The sequence below is a fragment of the Solanum pennellii genome, chromosome 3 (assembly GCF_001406875.1).
Source record: "Solanum pennellii chromosome 3, SPENNV200".
Classification (NCBI taxonomy): domain Eukaryota; kingdom Viridiplantae; phylum Streptophyta; class Magnoliopsida; order Solanales; family Solanaceae; genus Solanum; species Solanum pennellii.
Genome location: NC_028639.1, coordinates 73,006,932 through 73,027,820, shown reverse-complemented (window position 1 = coordinate 73,027,820; position 20,889 = coordinate 73,006,932). Strand labels below are relative to the sequence as shown.

The window sequence follows — 20,889 nt, the reverse complement described above, 5'->3', positions numbered from 1 at the left end:
AATTTTACAAATAAAAATTAATAGGATGATATATTTGTACTAAAGACGACTTATTTTCATTCTAACAAAAATCTATCAATAATAAATAATTCTAGAAACATCTTTCTATATATGAAGTGAATGATGATTAAAGGTAAAAATATAACTTCATGCAAACAAAAATCTACCAAGAATGATAACAAGAAAATTAAATAGTTCTAGAAAAATCTTTAATTATTCTTATTAGTATTACCTCATTTTTGTTATTTCTTTATTTTTTTATGAGTTATTGTGATATTTAATTATTATATTAAAGTAAATAAATTATGATTACGCTTAGCTCTTAATAATTATATATCAAATATCAATATTAGGTAAAATCAATCAAAATTAAAACTAAAATTTGTATGTATATTTAAATTTTGTTTATTGAAATATTTTTTAATTTTTTGATCTTAAATATGCTATATGAAAAAATTAAAATTCAGAAGTTATTTTCTTTTTGAAATAAATTTCTATTATATAGAAGAGTGAAGTGAAAGGACGACCAAGGGTAAAAATGTAATTTCACGTTAACAAAAATCTATTAAGAAAAATAATACATAATTCTAGAAACATCTTTTTATACATGAAGTGAATAATGATCAAGGTAAAAATATAATTTCACACTAACAAAAATCTACCAAGAATGATAACAAGAAAATTAAATAGTTCTAGAAACATCTTACGGTATTGTTATTACCATTAACTTATTTTATTATTACTTTACTTTCTTTTCTTTTGTAAGTTATTGTGATATCTATTTTATTATTACTCTATTTTACTATTACTTTAATTTAATTCTTAATATTTTTTCAACTCATTATGCTTAGAAAAAATGTTACTTTTTATATAACAATTTATCATGAATTAATTATTTTCATCTTTATTTTGATTATAACTAATATACTTGAAAATAAATAAGTGTGATAAAATTAATAATATATATTAGATTGAAATTAAAGAAAAACGTTAAAAAGTAATTTTACAAATAAAAATTAATAGGATGATATATTTGTTCTAAAGACTACTTAATTTCATTCTAACAAAAAATTATCAGTAATAAATAATTCTAAAAACATCTTTCTATATATGAAGTTAATGACGATCAAAGGTAAGAATATAACTTCATGCAAACAAAAATCTACCAAGAATGATAACAAGAAAATTAAATAGTTCTAGAAAAATCTTTAATTATTCATATTAGTATTATCGCATTTTTGTTATTTCTTCATTTTTTATGAGTTATTGTGATATCTATTTATTATATAAAAGTTAATAAATTATGATTACGCTTAGCTCTTAATAATTATATATAAAGTATCATATTAGGTAAAATCAATCAAAATTAAAACAAAAATTTATATGTATATTAAAATTTTGTTTATTGAAATATTTTTTAATTTTGTGATCTTAAATATGCTATATAAAAAAATTTAAATTCAGAAGTTATTTTCTTTTTGAGATTAAATTAAAAAATACGTTCATATAAATAAAAAAGGAGGGAGTCATAAAAAATGAAATATAATGATTTGAAAACTTTAATTCTTCGTTTTAAAATCTATTTTGTTACATATTTGAAAATTACATTAAAAAGAAACTTAAAAACGCAATGTAACAATTTAATATATTTTTACAAAAACATAGTTAAAAATCATTGTGGAATTTGATTGACTTCCTTATTTTTATCGAAACAAAAAAAAGTTGCATATATTATTTGAAAATAACGTAAGAACTAAAAAGTACTATGAATCACAATAAATTGACAACTAAAATATGTGAGAACCATATAAGAAATTTCGTTGATTTTCCTGAAATCACTTGTATCACATAAAATGAAACAAACAGAGTAACATATATTATTCGAAAATGACATAAAAGGTATATAAATTAACAATTAAAAATATTTTTAAAAAACACATAAAAAAATTAGTTCGCTTTTTCAAATTTCATTTGTGCCACATAAATTGAAAGAAAAAAAACTAACATGCGTTGGGTCTGCGCTGGCGCGGACACCTGATATTTAGTTATTAAAAAAATGCTAAAACTCGAGATAGATTTCGTCGACTTCTCAATGATTCTTTTTTTAAGAAAGAAAGCCAATGCAATATCATATATTATTTTTCACGCAAAAAATATTTTTTTAAAAAAACTTATTAAAAAAATATTATTTTCATAAAAAATAAATATTCATTTGTTAATTATGTTTTAAAAATAAAAACTAATGGACTCAATTTTTAAAATGCAAAATTGCAGTTGAAAAAAAAACCAAAAATAAAGAAATCATGAAATTAGTATTTTGTGCTTAAAAGATACATTAAAAAATAACTGAAGGGCTAATGAAACAACACTAAGATAGTGTGTCAAAATGAGAAAGAATGCTCAGATTCGTCTAAGTATGATTCCTCATTCGATTCCTAAAACATGAGATGAGCTTTTTATTTTACTTTTGCAATGACTCAACATAAAGCTCCCAAAAATTGAAACTGGAAATAAGATAAAAGAATATAAGAAATTAAAAAAAGACTATAGTTGATCTATGATTAAGCCTCGATCAAATGGACCTCTCAAAGAACTTGATTCTGTAGAAAATATCCATATTTAGCAAAATAATTATAGGAACAAAATAAACTAATTATGTTAGTAATATATTCTGTACAACCATTTTCCTTATCTGGTTCCGTATTTCTTTCCATCTTACCTGTATAAATGTAATAGTATTTTCACAAGAGCAATACACAGAAAATTAACCAAAAACTATTCTCTTTATTTACGTATTTTAAACATGGTATCAGAGCCGTAAGGTCGATCTTCGATGATTTTTCGTACTCATCATCTACCGGGATCTACCGAAATGGAAGACCCATCGGAAAACCCACCGAAAAATCCAAACCAGCTTATTTCTATGGAACATATGCAACAACTGTTTCAAATGTTCCAAACACTCAACAAAAGCTCAACCAACATCGAACCAGTGACTTCACAAACAGTGCGAGTCGCGGAAAAATTGAACTTCACCAACTACACCAAATGGTGTAAACTGATGCAGATAGCAATTGGTGGTCGGGGAAGACTCAATCACATCATCGTCAATCCCATTTCACCAGACGATCCAGAATACCAGCAATGGGCTCAAAAAGATTCGATGGTCATTTCATGGATCATCGAGAATATTGACGGAGACCTCGTGAATCAATTCTTGGACTACAAAACTGCCCGAGATTTATGGAAAGGCATCGAAACTCTACTCAGTAGCGGCAGAGATGAACTGCAGATCTATGATCTGAACACAAAGGCAACATCTATGAAACAAGGGATAGACACGATAGAGGTCTATTTCAGTAAATTGAATACCCTATGGAAAGAAATCGATAGACGAATGCCGAACCCAATGAAATGCGCAGAAGACATCACACTGTTCAACTCATTTATACAACGACAAAGGCTGTACCAGTTTTTGGCCGGTGTAAATGATTCACTTGACAAAGAAAAGCGAGACATCCTAAATCTAGATCCCCTTCCAACCATTGATGCCGCATATGCCACCATCAGACGAGAAATTGCTCGTCGTGGCATAATGACCGGCAACTCATCACTGGAACGAGGTCCCTCAGAGATCGGAAGTGGTCTTGTCACTCAACGCCGGTCAGATTCTTCATTTAGCCGGTCAGATTCATCATTCCGGCGAGAGGACAAAACTCACCTCAAATGCAGCCACTGCGGAGGAACCAAACACACCAAGGAAGGATGCTTTAAGCTCATCGGCTACCCAGAATGGTGGGAAGATCTGAGACAGCGTAAAGCCGCCACCAAGGTAACAAAGACCGGCGGCAAGGCTAACGCCGCCATCGGAGAAGGAGAACCGACCAGCGAGGCTTCGTCAACCACTGTCACCAACAGGCGAGCGGGTACCGGCGAGGCTTCGTCGACCAGCGTTACCGACAGGAGAACAGGTATGAGTGGCAAAGATGGGTTCACCAAAATTTCCGGTGAACCATGGATGGAGACAGAGGAAGCGACGGGAAGGAGAAGAGAGAAAATTCTAGAGGAGCCGTCCTCTAGAAATGAAAGTGAGGGAAAACAAGAGGCCCTAAAAAAATCTGACCCTTTAGCCCTTGAGCCCAAAAAATCAGAAGCCCAATTATATAAAAAACCCAAGGAAAAACAAAGTGTGGGTCTCATGTGCAATAAGTCCAATTGGATTTTTGACTGTGGGGCCACGGACACTATGTCATACGATCCAACCGATTTTCTCTCCTCCACATCAACTACCCGTACTAAGATTCAAACTGCAAATGGGGAGTTTATTCCAATTACTCAAGCCGGAGATGTGGATATTACATCAGAAATCCATTTAAAAAATTGTCTTTTAATTCCAAGTCTTACCCACAAACTTTTATCTGTCAGTCAATTAACCAAGGAACTAAACTGTACAATTCTAATGACTTCCTCTGATTGTATTGTACAGGATGCTCAGACGGGGCGGATCATTGGTCGTGGTATTGAAAGAGGAGGTCTATACTATGTGAACGAGGTGACTCAACAGGGTAACGCTTTGCTTGCTCAAGGGTCGCCGGAATATCAGATCTGGATGTGGCACCGACGGCTAGGTCATCCGTCTTTAAGTTATCTTAAACGATTATTTCCCTCTTTTAAGGACATTGATTTTGTTTTGGACTGTGAAGCATGTGTACTTGCAAAAAGTCATAAACATTCTTATTCTCCCAGTTCAACTCATGTTTCTAAGCCATTTACCCTAATTCATTCTGATGTCTGGGGTCCTGCACCTGAATTTGCCTTTTATAAATATTCCTATTTTGTTTTGTTTGTGGATGATTGCACCCGTATGAGTTGGGTTTATTTTCTAAAAAATAAATCTGAAGTATATGATGTGTTTATAAATTTCTACAACATGATCTGTACCCAATTTGCTGCCCAACCTCAAATTCTTCGATCTGATAACGGAGGAGAATACATAAACTTAGATATGAAACAGTTCATTTCTGATCATGGCCTCATTCACCAGACTACCTGTCCGGACACTCCTCAACAAAACGGGATAGCTGAACGGAAAAACCGAACCCTTCTTGAGATTACTAGAGCCATTATGTTAGAATCCCATGTCCCTGTCCATTTTTGGCCAGAGGCCATTGCCACAGCCACATATCTAACCAACCGACTACCTACCAAACCTCTTGCATACCAAACTCCTCTTGACACTCTTTCTTCCCATGTGTCCATCCCTTCCTATCATTCTCTACCTCCACGGGTGTTCGGATGTGTTGTCTATGTTCATCTCCCAAAAAGAATCAGAAATAAACTTGAACCACGAGCCATCAAATGTGTTTTTATTGGGTATGGGGTTACTCAAAAAGGGTACCGATGCTATGATCCCATTCAAAACAAAATCTACACCAGCCTTGACTGCGAGTTTTTTGAACACTCCTATTACTATACCCAGCCTGGTCCTCAGGGGGAGACTACGAATGATGACCTTAGCTGGTTAATATATCCAGAAATGATGGACCTTGATCCTCCAACGCAAGTAAGCAATACCACCGACGTCAACTCTGAAACATCTGTATCAGCTCCCTCTCCTCAAACCACTCCAATGACAACCACTGAGCACCCTGAGTCAACATCAGTTGAGGTAAATTCTGAATTGTGTACTGTTCCTACTGACTCTGTGTCTAGTGATAATTGTCAAAACAGATATGAGCTTCCTCACAGAAGCACGAGAGGTGTTCCTCCCAAAAGGTATGACCCGGAATATGAAGATCAACGGTCCAGATACCCCATAGAAAGAATCAGCAATGAAAACTTGTCCAACACAGCTGTTGCCTTCACTACCTCCCTGTACTCAACAAACATTCCCAGAACCGTGGAAGAAGCTTTTGAAGATGAGAAGTGGAGACAAGCCATGGAAAATGAATATGTTGCCTTGGAAAAGAATCACACATGGGAAAAATGTATTCTACCCAAAGGGAAGAAGAAGGTAGGGTGTAGATGGGTATTCTCCATTAAGCACCGGGCAGATGGAACCATTGAAAGGTACAAGGCAAGATTGGTGGCCAAGGGTTACACTCAGACCTTTGGGATCGACTATTCAGAGACTTTTTCCCCAGTAGCCAAGATAGACACAATACGGGTATTGTTCTCTGTAGCAGCAAACAAAGATTGGCCCTTGTATCAGTTCGATGTTAAAAATGCCTTCCTCCATGGAAGCATTGAAGAAGAAGTCTATATGGAACCCCCTCCAGGATATTCTCATGACTTTAAAGATGGAGAAGGATGTAAATTGAAGAAAGCCCTGTATGGCTTAAAGCAGTCTCCAAGAGCTTGGTTTGGAAGGTTCACTAAGGCTATGAAGAAATTTGGGTACAGACAGAGTAATTCTGATCATACTTTATTCATAAAAGGGGCAAATCAGAAAATCACCTGTCTAATTATATATGTAGATGATATGATCATCACCGGAAATGATGAAGAAGAAATTGTTACCTTAAAGGGGAAGTTGTTTCAGGAATTTGAGATGAAAGATCTAGGAAACTTAAAGTACTTTCTTGGTATAGAAGTCCTAAGATCCACGCAAGGGATCTTTATTCACCAACGAAAGTATATTCTCGATCTTTTAACTGAAACTGGAATGTTAGGTGGTAAACCGGCTGACACTCCAATTGTAGCAAATCATGGTCTTCAGGTCATAGAAGGGGCAAAGGCGACTGACAGAGAGCAATATCAGAAGATTGTAGGGAAACTCATCTATCTAGCCCACACAAGACCAGATATTGCATATGCAGTGGGGATAGTGAGTAGATTCATGCATCTACCTCAAATACATCACATGACAGCAGTAATGAGGATTCTGAGGTATCTAAAGGGTACAAGCAGCACCGGGATCTACTTCGGAAGAAATGATAGCCTCGATATAATTGCCTACACCGATGCAGATTGGGCCGGAGACCGAGATGAAAGGAAATCCACTTCTGGATACTTCACCTTGGTAGGAGGGAATCTGGTCACTTGGAGAAGCAAGAAGCAAAAGGTTGTAGCCCTGTCAAGTGCGGAAGCTGAGTTCAGAGGAATTGTGAAAGGAATAACTGAAATCCTATGGATTAGGAAACTGCTAAATGAACTCGGTTTTCCTCAGAAAACAGCCTGCAAGTTATTTTGCGACAACAAAGCAGCAATAAGTATTTCTGGAAATCCTGTCCAACATGACAGAACAAAACATGTTGAGGTTGATCGACACTTCATCAAAGACAAGTTAGAAGACAAGGTTATCAAACTTCCATTTGTTCGATCAAAAGATCAATTGGCAGACATCCTAACCAAGGCTGTTAGTACTGAAGCTTTCAGCAATGTCTTGCGCAAGTTGAGCATTGGAAATCCGAGTGCACAACTTGAGGGGGAGTGTAGAAAATATCCATATTTAGCAAAATAATTATAGGAACAAAATAAACTAATTATGTTAGTAATATATTCTGTACAACCATTTTCCTTATCTGGTTCCGTATTTCTTTCCATCTTACCTGTATAAATGTAATAGTATTTTCACAAGAGCAATACACAGAAAATTAACCAAAAACTATTCTCTTTATTTACGTATTTTAAACAGATTCATGCAGAGAAATAAACTTAGGATAGGAATGAGCAAGTTGTTTGGCCTTAGTAAAAATAAAACAAGTCAACAACAACATCGTATAATCTCACAAGTGAGAATGAGAAGGATATAACGTACAAAAATCTTATCCTAATCTCACTTAGTGTATTCAAAGGCTTACAAGTTGGATTCATTGTTTCAATAGAAACATAATCCTCTTCTGCTTCCGCACAACTATTTGCAACTATAAAAAAGATCAACACTATTATAAGTAACCAAACTGATGTTTACCATCTGCCAGGGGAGTTTTTACTTCAAGAGGTACACTCACTATGGTACATTAATATATCCTAACATAATTGGAACTTAAGAAACCTAATAGAAGCCTATGTTTGTCCTAGGCAAATGTGTTTCTGTCATGGCGAGAGGACAAGTACACCAATAGTTTTTTACATGAAGAGCGAATTTTGGAGAAATAGAAATAAAATCACATTACTTTGTCTATCAATTGGACTAGAAATAAATCTTACCCTCAATGCTCAAACTATTCTATGTCCTTGATTCAATAGTACCACTGTTAAAATTAATGGGCTGACAAATCATTCTATGTCTAAATCATCAATAATACCACTGTTGAACTTAAAAGGTTCACAAACTATTCTACGCCGAAATCAGAAATATATATTTGTGGACGTTGCATTCAAGTATATTTTTCTTAATCTCAAGCACAAAAAAAGCTTTTTGTTGTGTCTGTCCATCTCTTTTTTAGATAGACTATACCTTCGAAGAAAAAAAATTTATTCACGCAAAGAATGAAGTTAGATAAGGTAAAATATATGGTATAATTTGCATTTACTCATAACACATGTTTTAAGACAATATATAGTATAATTTGCATTTACTCCGAACACATATGTCTTACTGCAAAGTATCTCAATATGGAAAACGAAAAAGAGAGTGACCTAACTTCATAATTGCCAAGTAAATACGAAATTGAACTTCTTTAGCTCTTCATTTTCATTGGTAACTGCCTCCCTGACCATGAAATCCTTTAGGAAATGGCGTCAGCACTTGTTCTAGGTATCTGCACAGCAATTGCCTTCTCTTCTACTTAGGAGAAACTCGTTGCAGATTCCCTGCTCAAATAAGCAAATGATAAGATATAATTTGCATTTACTCATAACACATGTCTTAAGACAATATATAGTATAATTTGCATTTACTCCGAACACTTATGTCTTACTGCAAAGTATCTCAATATGAAAAACAAAAAAGACATTGACCTAACTTCATAATTGCCAAGTAAATACGAAATTGAACTTCTTTAGCTCTTCATTTTCATTGGTAACTGCCTCCCTAACCATGAAATCCTTTAGGAAATGGCGCCAGCACTTGTTCTGGGTATCTGCACAGCAATTGCCTTCTCTTCTGCTTATGAGAAACTCGTTGCAGATTTCCTGCTCAAATAAGCAAATGATAAGATGAATTTACATTTAAAACCTTAAATAGAAAATGAAAAACCAATATAAATCTATGTTTGAGAACATTACAAGTGCAAATGCAGCAAAACTAGTTGACATTGATATATTCAATACATTTGGATGAGACATCCAAAGTAAGTTATCAATTATATATTTCAGCAAGCATCCATGTGATTCTTCTGGAACTTTGAACCTTATGTCTAGCTTTAAGTGTTCAATATGAGGAACCACTTGAGTTGGAATTCTCCCAATTGATATGCTCCACAATTTATGTCCTCGTTTGTCCAGTACAGAAAAATTTGTCTTCATTATTCATGCATTGTAAGAAGACGTCTACAGTCAGTACAATGAAAATAATTGTGATATGTTAAAAAATCTAAAGAATATGTATGTACCTGATTATGAATGGTTAAGGCCAATTCAATACTGTTGTTGAGTTTTGTAAGATGACTTCTCAATTGGAGGAACCAAACTCTATTGATCTTCTCAATATGAGGAACCAAAGAAATGTTGATGGTCTTCAACAACTTTTGAGTTTCACTCGGAGCTAAAAATGATTTAAATGTTCTACCGACGTATTGGAAAGAACATAAATTTGGAACTGAAACAACACTTTTCCTTGAATAATTATAATTATACAATTGTGTGAATATCAAGGTTAATTTCCTAAGTGATGGACTCGAAATTTTGACACGCTTAGATGTCTCACAAGGACCAAGGTTCAGGTTTTCAAGATGAGGGAAATCAGAAATGAAGTGTTCATGATCAAAACCAACTGGAAATGTGGTACACATCAAGTGAAATTCTCGCAACATTCTACAAGCACGAATATTCATATTAACGGCAACATTGCATCTATTGAAGTGATTAAAATGGAACACTTGTAAACTCGGGGCAATAACTTGTACATCAGTAATAGAAGGATAAGAACCTACCAACTGCACATAAAGCTTCTTCAAACGATCTACTTTCAGTAGCACAACAGAGCTTAATACCATGCAATTCACCAACTTCAGTTCTCTAATATTAGGGCACTTACTAATAAACTTTGACAGAGTTTCTCCATTTAAATTGACACTATCTAATTCTACTTCTTCCAAACAAACAAAATTTGTTTCATCATCGAATAAATGTTTATCAATTCCACCTCTAGTTAGATGAACAACTCTAAGACATTTCGAATGGAAAATAAGCGGAATCGAGTAATTAAAACACCTAAATCTCAAATATACCTCATGAAAATCAATTTCATTGATCAATTCCAACAAATCGTTGATATTCTCACAACGCTCAAATTGAATCTGAATCACCCTTTTATCTGCCTTTTTTAACTCAGATTGAGAAGTTCCGAGAGAAGAACGGATCCATTCCAAGAAATTGTTGTGTGATTCCTGTATCACGTTAGAGGGTGTAGTTGAAGTGTTTTCAAAGAAGATTGATTCGTCAAATTCGAGAGAAAAGTATGAAGGTGTGTTGTTATGCCAATTCTTGGAAACAAGGCGGACATTAAAGAGATCTTGAGATTTAAGATAGGAAAAAATCGAATGGAGAACATGATCGGGGAATCGGGATGTTGGATCGTCTGAATTTGTATCAGAAATTCTTTGTTTTTTTACAATTTGTTCATCCGTTTGAGAATTAGGGATGAGTTCCGCCATGGTGGTAGCCTAAGAAAACAATAACTAAAAATTTTAATTTATAACCCTAACCCTGCCCCAATTAAAATTCAATGAATCTAGACGACAAAAAAAACAAAGCATACCTTAGACTCAGAAATAATAATTATTACGTTATGTTAAACAATTGAATATCGATATTCAAACTTTCGAATTTCAAATAATTAAAAATTTAAAGTATTTTAAAAAATGTGCATTAGTAGTCCTTATTTGTCCACTTTTCATTTTATAGTTATCTCAAGTTACTCGTCTATTTTGACTAATCAAGAAAAAAATAACTATTATACCCCCAATTAATTATTTTGAAAAAGGTAGAAGTTTTTAAAAATCTTAAATTTTTAATTTATCCACTTTATAATTAATAGAAATAAAATGGTAAACAAACTAAGTGGACAATATTAATGTGGATAGGGGTGTGCACTATTTGGATTAAACCGAAATCAACCGAATTCTAGTTTGGATTGATTTTTTGGATTCTTGGTTTGGTTTTGGATTTACAATTTACTTTGTTTGGTTTTTTGGTTTGGTTATTTTCGTATGTTTGGACATCTATTATTGATATACTTTTAAGTATTGTGTTTTACGTTTAAAAATTATGTTTCTATTTATTGACATAAACGATTAGCCAAACCGAAAAACCCAAACCAAAAAGAGAAAAATCAAACCGAACCAAATTTATTTTGGTTCGAATTGGGTTACACTTCTTCAAAATCAAATACCCAAACCGAATAGTATAAAACCGAATCGAAAGAGCGAATTCACACCCCTAAATGTGAAGCATTTTTATTCATAACTCTAACTAGAATTAGTTTTTTAGCAGAAACTGTTTCTCAGGCATGTCATGTTAAATTTTTTTCCTCGTATAACTTATTTGGTACCCTTTAATTGCATCTAAAATAAACAAATCGATTTACTTCATTTTACAGATAAAGTTTCCTTTTCATTATGTTTTTACCTTGATTTTGCCGACCATGCTTATAGTATGATATGGCCTTCTACATTTACTAAAGATTTTAAGACATAAATTATGTTTTTATCGTGATTTCATAATATATTTATGTTTAACCATTCGTGATTAGGTATAGTATACACCCCGTTAACATTAACCAACTGAGCTGCACCACTAGTAGAAGGCTCAGTAGTGTGATCTGCAACTCGATGAGGTGGACTTGCTCGTTCCAATGCATTAACAATCTTTTTGGGTCCCATTTCACAATGGCCCAAAACTCCGCTAATGAAATAAATTTTTCATGATGATACAAATCAATTGTATTTACACGATAATTGTATACAAACTAGGCTAAGTATATATAAATTCAGAAACTGTATGAATCGAATTATACAAACTCTGGCTAGGGAACACGTACATTATAAAATTTTCACAGGGTGAGAAAATTGGAGAAACAAAAAAATAATCACATCACTTTGTCTCTTAATTGGACCAGAAATATATTTTATCCTCAAAGACTCAAACTAATCTCTGTGATTGAAATTCACTAGTACCACAACCATTGTTAAACTTAAAAGATTTGTAACGAAATCCTTTAAGCAAACAGAAAAGAGAGCGACCTAACATTATAATTGTGACCTAACATTATAATTTCCAAGTACGAAATTAAAATTTTTTGCCTGTTTCTTGTCGTTAGTATCTATTTCGCTAACTATAAAAAATTTTAGGAAATAGCGCCAGCACTTGTTCTGAGTATTTGCACAATAGTTGTCTTCATTTTTGCTGATCAAAAAATATTACACATTTTCTGTGCAAATGATAAGAGAAATTCAGATTTAAAACCTCTAAGATAGAATGGAAAACCAAAAATCATATACTAATGTTTGAGATCATTACAAGTGTAAATGCAACATAACTAGCTGGCATTTCTAGAGTCAATGAATTCGGATGAGACATCCAACATAAGTTATCAATTGTATATTTCAGTAAGCATCCATGAGATTCCTGTGGAACATTGAGCCTTATATCTAGCTTTAAGAGTTCAATATGAGGTATCGCTTGTGTTGGAATTCGTCCAATTGGTATGCTCCAGAATTTATGTCTTCATTTGGTCAATTCATAAAAAATTGTTTTCATCATTCATGCATGGTAAGAAGATGACTAGTTAGTACGATTGGAAATTGTGATATATGTTAAAATATCAAGGATGTTCATGTACCTGATCACAAATGATTAAGGCCAACAATCCAATACGGTAGTTAATTTTTGTAAGATGACTTCTCAATTGGAGGAACCAAGCTCTATTGATCTTCTCAACATGAGGAACCAAAGAAATGTTGATGGAAGCAAACGATAGAGTTTCACTTGGAGCTAACGATGATTAAATGTTCTACCAACATAATGGAAATAAGATAAATTTGGGAACTGAAACTACACTTCTCATTGATAATTATAATTATATAGTTGTGTGAACATTAAGTTTAGTTTTCTAAGTGATGAACTCAATATTTTGTAACGCTTGGAGTGTCTCACAAGGGCCAAGGATTATTCTCAAGATGAGGAAAATCAAAAATGAAGTTTTCTTGATCCAGATCCATAGGAAACATGTTACATTCTAAGTGAAATTCTCGCAACATTATGCAAGCACGGACATCCATATTAACAACATTATTGTTATTATAGTGAACAAAATGAATCACTTGTTAATTCAAGGTAATAACTTTTACATCTGTAATACAAGGATAAGAATTTGTCGTATGCACATAAAACTTTTTCAAACTATTTACGTTAGGTAACACTACACACCTTAGCTAATTGTAATTCACCAATCTCAGTTCTGTAATATTAAGGCACTTACTAATAAACTTTGGCAGAGTTTCTCCACCTAAATTAACTCTATTCAATTCAACTTCTTCCAAAGAAGTAAAATTTGCTTCACCACTGAAAAAATATTGAACAATTTGACACTATAGGATACCTAAATTTCAAATTATAACTCATGGAAATCAATTCTGCTGATCAATTCTAATAAATCTTTGATATTTTGATACTACTTAAATTGAACACGAATTACCCTTTTCTCCGCTTTGTTTAACTCAGATTGAGAGTTTTTGAGAGAAGAATGGATTCATTCCAAAAACTTGTGATGTTTGGACATAGAATCGAGTCTTTGTGAATGAACAAAGCTAGGTGTTATTATTTTACGACGATAGGAACGATTGCTTCCATTATTGATCAGAATGACACCAAATTATCCTTTAGGTGTTTCAACTGCGATATAGGTGGCTCAATCAAGGTCAAAGTTGACATAAGCCTTCAAATTATTATAATTTATTTATATATGAAAGTAATTTTATTTTTATTCATGAAGTATAATATGATAAGTTAAAATATTAGATTATTATAATCATGTCAGACATTTTATTTTCTATGAATTTCCTTAATCATGTTTGTAATTATTTCAAACTATTGATGTATTTCTATAACTTTTTGTATTTTATATTATTTTACTATGTTGTAAATTAAAATTTTAAACCTTTATCTGTATTAAGCAAAGACGATTTGTGTTACGTCCCCGTTTTGCCTTTTAATACACTGTATAATCAGACATAACCATACAAATATTCTTTTAATTGCATAGTAACTCCCACACATATAAACTAGAGAAAGACTAAAATTACATAAAAAACGAATTATTTCAAAAACAAAAATAACAAGTAAGATCCAAACAATTAATCATAATAATTTCAAAAAACCTAGCTACCCCACCCCCACCTCCCCCCAACCTATCATAACACTACCTAAACATAAACCCTAAACACCAAAACAAATATATTTTTTTCAGAATTTATAATAAACTAAATAAAAATAGCTCCAAATAATGAAACCACCAAAACCCCAACCACATTAATCAATTGGGCTGCACCACTAGTAGAAGGCCCAGTAGTATGATCTGCAACTTGATTAGGTGGGCTTGCTGGTTCCAATACTTTAACAATCATTTTTAGGCCCCTTTCACAATGACCCGATACTCCACTAATGAAATAAAACAGGCCGGGTCGATCCAATTTGAATTCGGATTTTCCATTGTTTGAAAAATAAATCGGGTGCACCGATTTGCACTTCTCGTACTCCTCTTGCGTTACAGCCAACACCGAGTCCTTTTTGTACGCAAACGCTACATGTAAACGCGATCGAGTTAATTTATATACACTGACAGTATTAATATAATATAATTTTATAACGAATAGACAGAGTACGACTACTTACTTAAAGTGTCGTTAACCTTGAACCTATTTTTGGCAGCCCATTCATTGTATAGTTGATCATCTTTAGGGATGATCCATCCTTTCTCACCACCAACAGTAAATTGAGTTGAAAAAACAGTGAAGAAATGAAAAGAAGAGAAGAAGACTAAGTATAGAAATGCTTTAGAGGAAGTCATGATGGAAGACTTAAAAGTTCTTTTGTTTTTTTTTTTGTGTGTGTGTGAATTGTGAGTTTGAGATGTGAATTATGGCTCATTTGAGTGTTTAAAAAGGAGAAGTAGTTATGTTTTTTGAGTTATTTGGGGAGGATTTTTGGGTGCATGACTTGTGGAATTAGTTAATGGGGGTAGGAAGTTAGCAAAATAATATATAATTAAAATAACGTTCTTCATTTGACTCGGTATTACTGTTTTTCAAACGTCATTTTTAATTTCTAGTAATTGCTGAAAATTAAAATTAATTTAAACTGGTCATTATCTAGCTAGTAAGGTTATTCACATAGGCATGAAGCTGAGATTTTAATTTTATGGATTTTGAATTTTTATATTGACTATGTTAAGGATAATAATTTGATTTTTATATATATTTAATGAATTTTTTAATACATATTTTCCGCAAAATCTGTTTTTTTTTTTTAAACCTTCAGTTTTACATTATTCATTTTGCTTCTAGAAAGTGATAATTATATTACTCCAACAAGTATTAATATGCATCGTGATTTCGGCACAACGAAATAATTGGAAGCAGTTCAAAATTGAAGGACTATTAAGTGACCGTTTTCTTAATGGATTAATACTAAGCATAAAATTTGGAATTAATTATACTTGTTACGTGTTTGATTGTGAGCTTGCGGTATTAGCTAAAATGATATAATGAAATTTATACTTAAAAGCATGAAATTTTTATTCTCGTAATATGAAATAGGATTATCTATTCTGAATTTTTTAGATATAAATTCTGATTTTGAATCAAAAAATTATTTTTAGCGTAAATAGTCAATCATCAATAGTTCAACACGATTCTAATTTGGAAAAGGTCAAGTGAGAATTATGGTTAGGGATATCAAATTCATAGGTTCGTGTTGAATTTGGATGAATTAAAATAACCGAGTTATTAATAAATTGATAAATTTGAGTTAATCAAAATTGATTGAATTAATAAAGATATTGTTACTGACTTGCCCAACAATTACTTAGCTGAAATAAATTAAAAAGTGAATCAACATAAAATGAATTAAAAAGCGGATCAAAACTTAACCACTCGAATGTTTACCAAAATTTTTTCTTTTATTTCATTGTCTTATATAATATTTAGTATAAAAATAAACTAAATAAAATTAAACGACATGAAACATTCTTGTGTTCAATAAAAAGTCAAACAATATTGTTGACACATGAAAAAAATTGTGATCTCATGTCTTTTTAAATGAAATTTAATGTTGTTGACACATGAAAAAAAGTTTCGGTGGTTAATGAGACGGGTGAATTCTATATAAGAAGGACAACTTTCACATATAGCAAATATAAAATTCATATTTGTATATTATAGCAAAGTTTCCATAACATATATATGTATAAATTGTTATACATATATAATTTGAAGCGAATTGTATAAAACGAGAATGAGAGAAATTATATATACAATTTGAATTTATATAAAACGAGTAAAGCAAAAGACGTGGGTAGGGAATATTCAATTGAATCGAATTGTATAAAACGAGAAAGAGAGAAATTATATACAATTTGAATTTGTATAAAACGAGAAAAGAAAGAAAGACAAAAGAGACTTGGGCAGGGAAATATTTGTATTGTATAATTATAAGTGTATAAGACGAAGATATATGTATTTGCATGTGTATATACAATTTCCTCTCGCTTTATACAATTAGAAACACAATTTATACATTTCTATTGTATAAAGCGAGAGAGGTGAGCGACAGGAAGCGAGCGAGAATATGAGGGAGAGAGGGACTGACAAACAGTTAGCTATGGAATATAAATAAATTAAACGGTAGCTACTATATTTATTTTATATTATTAGTTTGTCATTCTATACAATTATTGGGCAATTTCCTCTATTTGAGCTAACTCCCTTTTCTTAAAATGACTCAAAAAATCGTAGCTCAACCCTATCAAATCACGGGTTAGATCACACCGGCCCAACGGGCCTAGTACATATTGACAACTCTAGGTGTGAGTTAGATCTAAGACCTAATTTAACATGAAAAAATTACGCAACAAATCAAATTTATACTATTTAATTACTCATCATAGCTATAGTTGCTATACTTACCACTCGCGACTAACATTATACATTAATTACGTGGGCTGACTTCGAATTTATATAATTAGTCATGTTAGTATATGTATAATTTGCCAAAATATAAAAATACATATGTATAATATACACTTATTTAACCTATATACATATACAATTCATCTCTGTCGCACTCTCTGCCCTCTCTCGCTCGCCTCTCTCCTCCCTCTCTCAATCTTGCTCGCCCTATATACAAATGTATATGTAAAATATACAATTATATACATATACAATTCACCTCTCTCCCATTCTTTGCTACCTCTCTTGATCTCGCTCGCTTCTCTCCTCCGTCTTCCAGTCTTGCTCGCCTCTCTCCTCGCTCTCGCAATATATCTTTCCAAATATACAAATACATATGTATAATATAAAATTATCTAACCAATATATATATACAATTCACATTTCCCCACTCTTTTCCCCCTCTCTCTCGTCTCTCTCTCTCCCAGTCTTGTTCGCTTCTCCCCTCCATGTAACATGTAGCTACAAATTGTAGTTATCAAACTATAGCTATGAAGAGTAATTAGTTATTTTTAAAAGTGACTATGTGAAAGCTTCCCTTTAACATGTTTGATAATCTTTACTCGACACATTTTTTTATTAGATCAAAATATTTTATCTTTTAAACAAACATTATATTGTTGAATACTTGAAAAAATGTTTTCTCGGTACCTCAATAGAAAGATATGATAAAATAAGGCATAAAATGCAATCACCAATAGCAGACCTTCTGTTTAATTTTACTTGTCCACTATATTAAAAATATATATATATATTTTATTTAGTACTTTCATAGTATCAAGAATAGATAAGTCACAGAATTTTACTCATAAAACTTTGTTGATTATGTTAAAAATATAGTTATATATTTATTTCATTTATTATTTTTATAATATAAAGAAAAGATAACACATTTCATCTTTTTAACAAACATCATCAAGTTATTTGATCCTTACTTATTTGAAAATTTTAAAATATAATTTTATTTGAAACGTATTCGGATGAACTTTAAGTACGATTTTGTGTATTCGCATGAACTTCACCAAATATGATTTTGTTTATTTAAAATTTTAATGAACTTCCTTTTATAATCTGAGCACGATAAATACTCATTTCAATTAAAAAGTTAAACCATACAATTCAAAACCTGATTGTATATCATTAGGACGAATACAAATTTAAATGTAATACAAACTAGTTGATATACAAAGTGATATTGAAAATACAAAATGAGTCAAACAAAATACAAATCTATTTTACTGAGTAATTAGTATGAATACTTATACATTAAATATGTAAATAAACTGTATTTCGATTATTCAGAATTGAAAATGAATACAACGTCAAAACTAAATATAAACTATCTAGTACACAAAGTGATTTTAAAAATACAAAATGAGTAAAATAAAATACAAAATTTGTTTTATTGATGCAATTAGACGGAATACATAGATAACATAAATAAATTGTATTTTTAGTTATTTAGAATTGAGAATGAATACAAAATCAAATATAAATACAAAACTTGATGGTATACCATTATGACGAATACGAAATCAAATCTAAATACAAGCTATTTAGTATACAAGTGGTATACTAAATACAAAATAAATTAAAATTTTGTTTTACATATACAATTAGGATGAATACCTAAATAATGAATATGTATTTTGGTTCTTTAGAATTGAAACTGATGGATAATTAAGAACTTTGATTCGACAATTGATTCATCAAGTTTCATGTATTCAAGAAGAGTCTTTTCGAAACCATCCACAAAGTGACGGCGGAGATCTAAAACTCGACGAGGAAACCACCCGAACCTAATAAGTAGAGAAGTTGTGCTCGTTGTAGAGCAGGTCTGACCATAATAAGACGTAAGAGAGAGCAATCAAATATTAAGGAGATAAAAATGGCGGAAACAGTAGAGAGTGGAGAGATTTGAGATAAAAAACTAGAGAGAATATTGGAATGTGAGTCTTTTTATTTTTACTTTTAATTGGTAGTAAAGTCGAACTAGATAATTGATTTGAAAAATAAAAAGATCATAAATCAATTATATTAAGATACATTATATTTATCAAAATAATGAGATAATGACATTTTTAATAGTTATTTCATATTGTAGATGTTTTCGCTAATTATATTAGAACTTTTGACTACTTTACTAATTTTCCTGAAACCACCAATACCCCAACAACATTAACCAGTTGGGCTGCACCACTAGTATAAGGCCCAATAGTAGATTAGGTGGGGCTGGTTCCAATACTTTAACAATCAGTTTTAGGCCCCTTTGACAATGGCCCGATATCCATTAATGAAATAAAACAGGCCGAGTCAATCCAATTTGAATTTGAATTTTTCATTGTTCGAAAAAATAAAGAGAAAATTATAAATAATAGCAAACTATTAATTCAAATTAAATGATATAAATATACTTTGATTTAATTGTACCCTATAGCAAACTACAATTATTTTCGCCACTCTCCTTGGTGAAATCTCGCTCACCACTCTCATTTGATGGCAGTCTCGCCCGTCTCTCTCGCTTTTTTTACAAACACAAATGTATAAAATGTGTTTGTTCGTATAAAGTGAGAGAAAATTGTATAAATACATATATTTTCGTTTTCCTCTCTGCTCTCTCCTCTCTCCCAGATCTCGCTATCCACTCTCCCGAATCTCGCTCGCCACCCTCGCCTCTCTTGCTTATACAAACAGAAACGAAATATAGAAATTGCGTTTCTGTTTGTATAAAGTGAGAGAATATTGTATATATACATGCAAATACATATATTTTCGTCCTATACACTTATAATTATACAATAAAAATACTCCCCTGCCCAAGTCTCTTTTGCCTTTGTCTCTTTCTCGTTTTATACAAATTCAAATTGTATATAATTTCTCTCTTTCTTGTTTTATACAATTCGATTCAATTGTATATTCCCTGTCCAAGTCTCCTTTGCGTTTCTCTCCTTTTCATTTTATACAAATTCGAATTGTATATAGTCGTCCTATACACTTATAATTATAATACAATACAAATATTTTGCTGCCCAAGTCTCTTTTGCCTTTGTCTCTTTCTCGTTTTATACAAATTCAAATTGTATATAATTTCTCTCTTTCTCGTTTTATACAATTCATTTATACAATTCGATTCAATTGTATATTTATAGTGAATTATACATATGCATGTTTGCTATGAAGCGCAATTATGCAAACTTTGCTATAACATACAAATATGAATATTGTGTTTGCTATATGTAAAAGTTGCCCAAAAATAAATCGGTTGCAACGTCTTTTAAAAAATATTTTAAATAAAGATTTTGTTGGGTAGAGCTAATAATAATAAGCTGGACAATAAATAAAGGTAAGTGCTAGAGTTTAATTTAATTTAGTTAGGTTATCTTGTTTAGGTTACTCAAACCAAATCAAAAACGTTTTCTAAAAAATTATATATTATACATATTTATTTGTCTATCCTGACGAATTATACAAATACAAACATGACTAATTATACAAACTTGAACTCAGCCCACGTAATTAATGTATAATGTTAGTCGCGAGTGGTAATTATAGCAAACTA

General features: G+C 31.8%; 3 protein-coding genes and 1 pseudogene across 3 annotated transcripts; 1 reads left to right on the top strand and 3 right to left on the bottom strand.

Annotated features, from left to right (window-relative positions):
• Positions 1–2,851: 2,851 nt before the first annotated feature.
• LOC114076548 lies at positions 2,852–4,751 on the top strand. Its single transcript, XM_027915813.1, has 2 exons — positions 2,852–3,971; positions 4,487–4,751. Exons 1-2 carry the CDS (start codon positions 2,873–2,875, stop codon positions 4,522–4,524), a joined length of 1,137 nt encoding a protein of 378 aa, XP_027771614.1. The 5' UTR covers positions 2,852–2,872; the 3' UTR covers positions 4,525–4,751.
• A 4,159-nt stretch (positions 4,752–8,910) lies between these two features.
• On the bottom strand, positions 8,911–10,760 carry LOC107014217. Its single transcript, XM_015214069.1, has 3 exons — positions 9,498–10,760; positions 9,172–9,405; positions 8,911–9,078 (listed from the first exon to the last, which is right to left on the bottom strand). The coding sequence occupies exons 1-3, from the start codon at positions 10,758–10,760 to the stop codon at positions 8,911–8,913; spliced, it is 1,665 nt and encodes a 554-aa protein (XP_015069555.1).
• A 1,593-nt stretch (positions 10,761–12,353) lies between these two features.
• On the bottom strand, positions 12,354–13,885 carry LOC107013658 (annotated as a pseudogene).
• A 441-nt stretch (positions 13,886–14,326) lies between these two features.
• Positions 14,327–15,252, bottom strand: LOC107014127 (mavicyanin). The gene is given in 3 exon segments (XM_015213987.2): positions 14,327–14,905; positions 14,998–15,217; positions 15,220–15,252. Coding segments are annotated over 3 exon segments (573 nt in total). The 3' UTR covers positions 14,327–14,585.
• Between the last annotated feature and the right edge of the window lie 5,637 nt (positions 15,253–20,889).

Coding starts and splice junctions, on each gene's coding strand:
- LOC107014217 (XM_015214069.1), bottom strand. CDS start 10,760: ATGGCGGAACTCATCCCTAATTCTCAAACGGATGAACAAATTGTAAAA. Junction 9,406..9,497: donor CCTTAACCATTCATAATCAG/GTACATACATAT, acceptor TGAATAATGAAG/ACAAATTTTTCTGTACTGGA. Junction 9,079..9,171: donor GTTTTGCTGCATTTGCACTT/GTAATGTTCTCA, acceptor TTATTTGAGCAG/GAAATCTGCAACGAGTTTCT.
- LOC114076548 (XM_027915813.1), top strand. CDS start 2,873: ATGGAAGACCCATCGGAAAACCCACCGAAAAATCCAAACCAGCTTATT. Junction 3,972..4,486: donor CGTTACCGACAGGAGAACAG/GTATGAGTGGCA, acceptor TGTATTGTACAG/GATGCTCAGACGGGGCGGAT.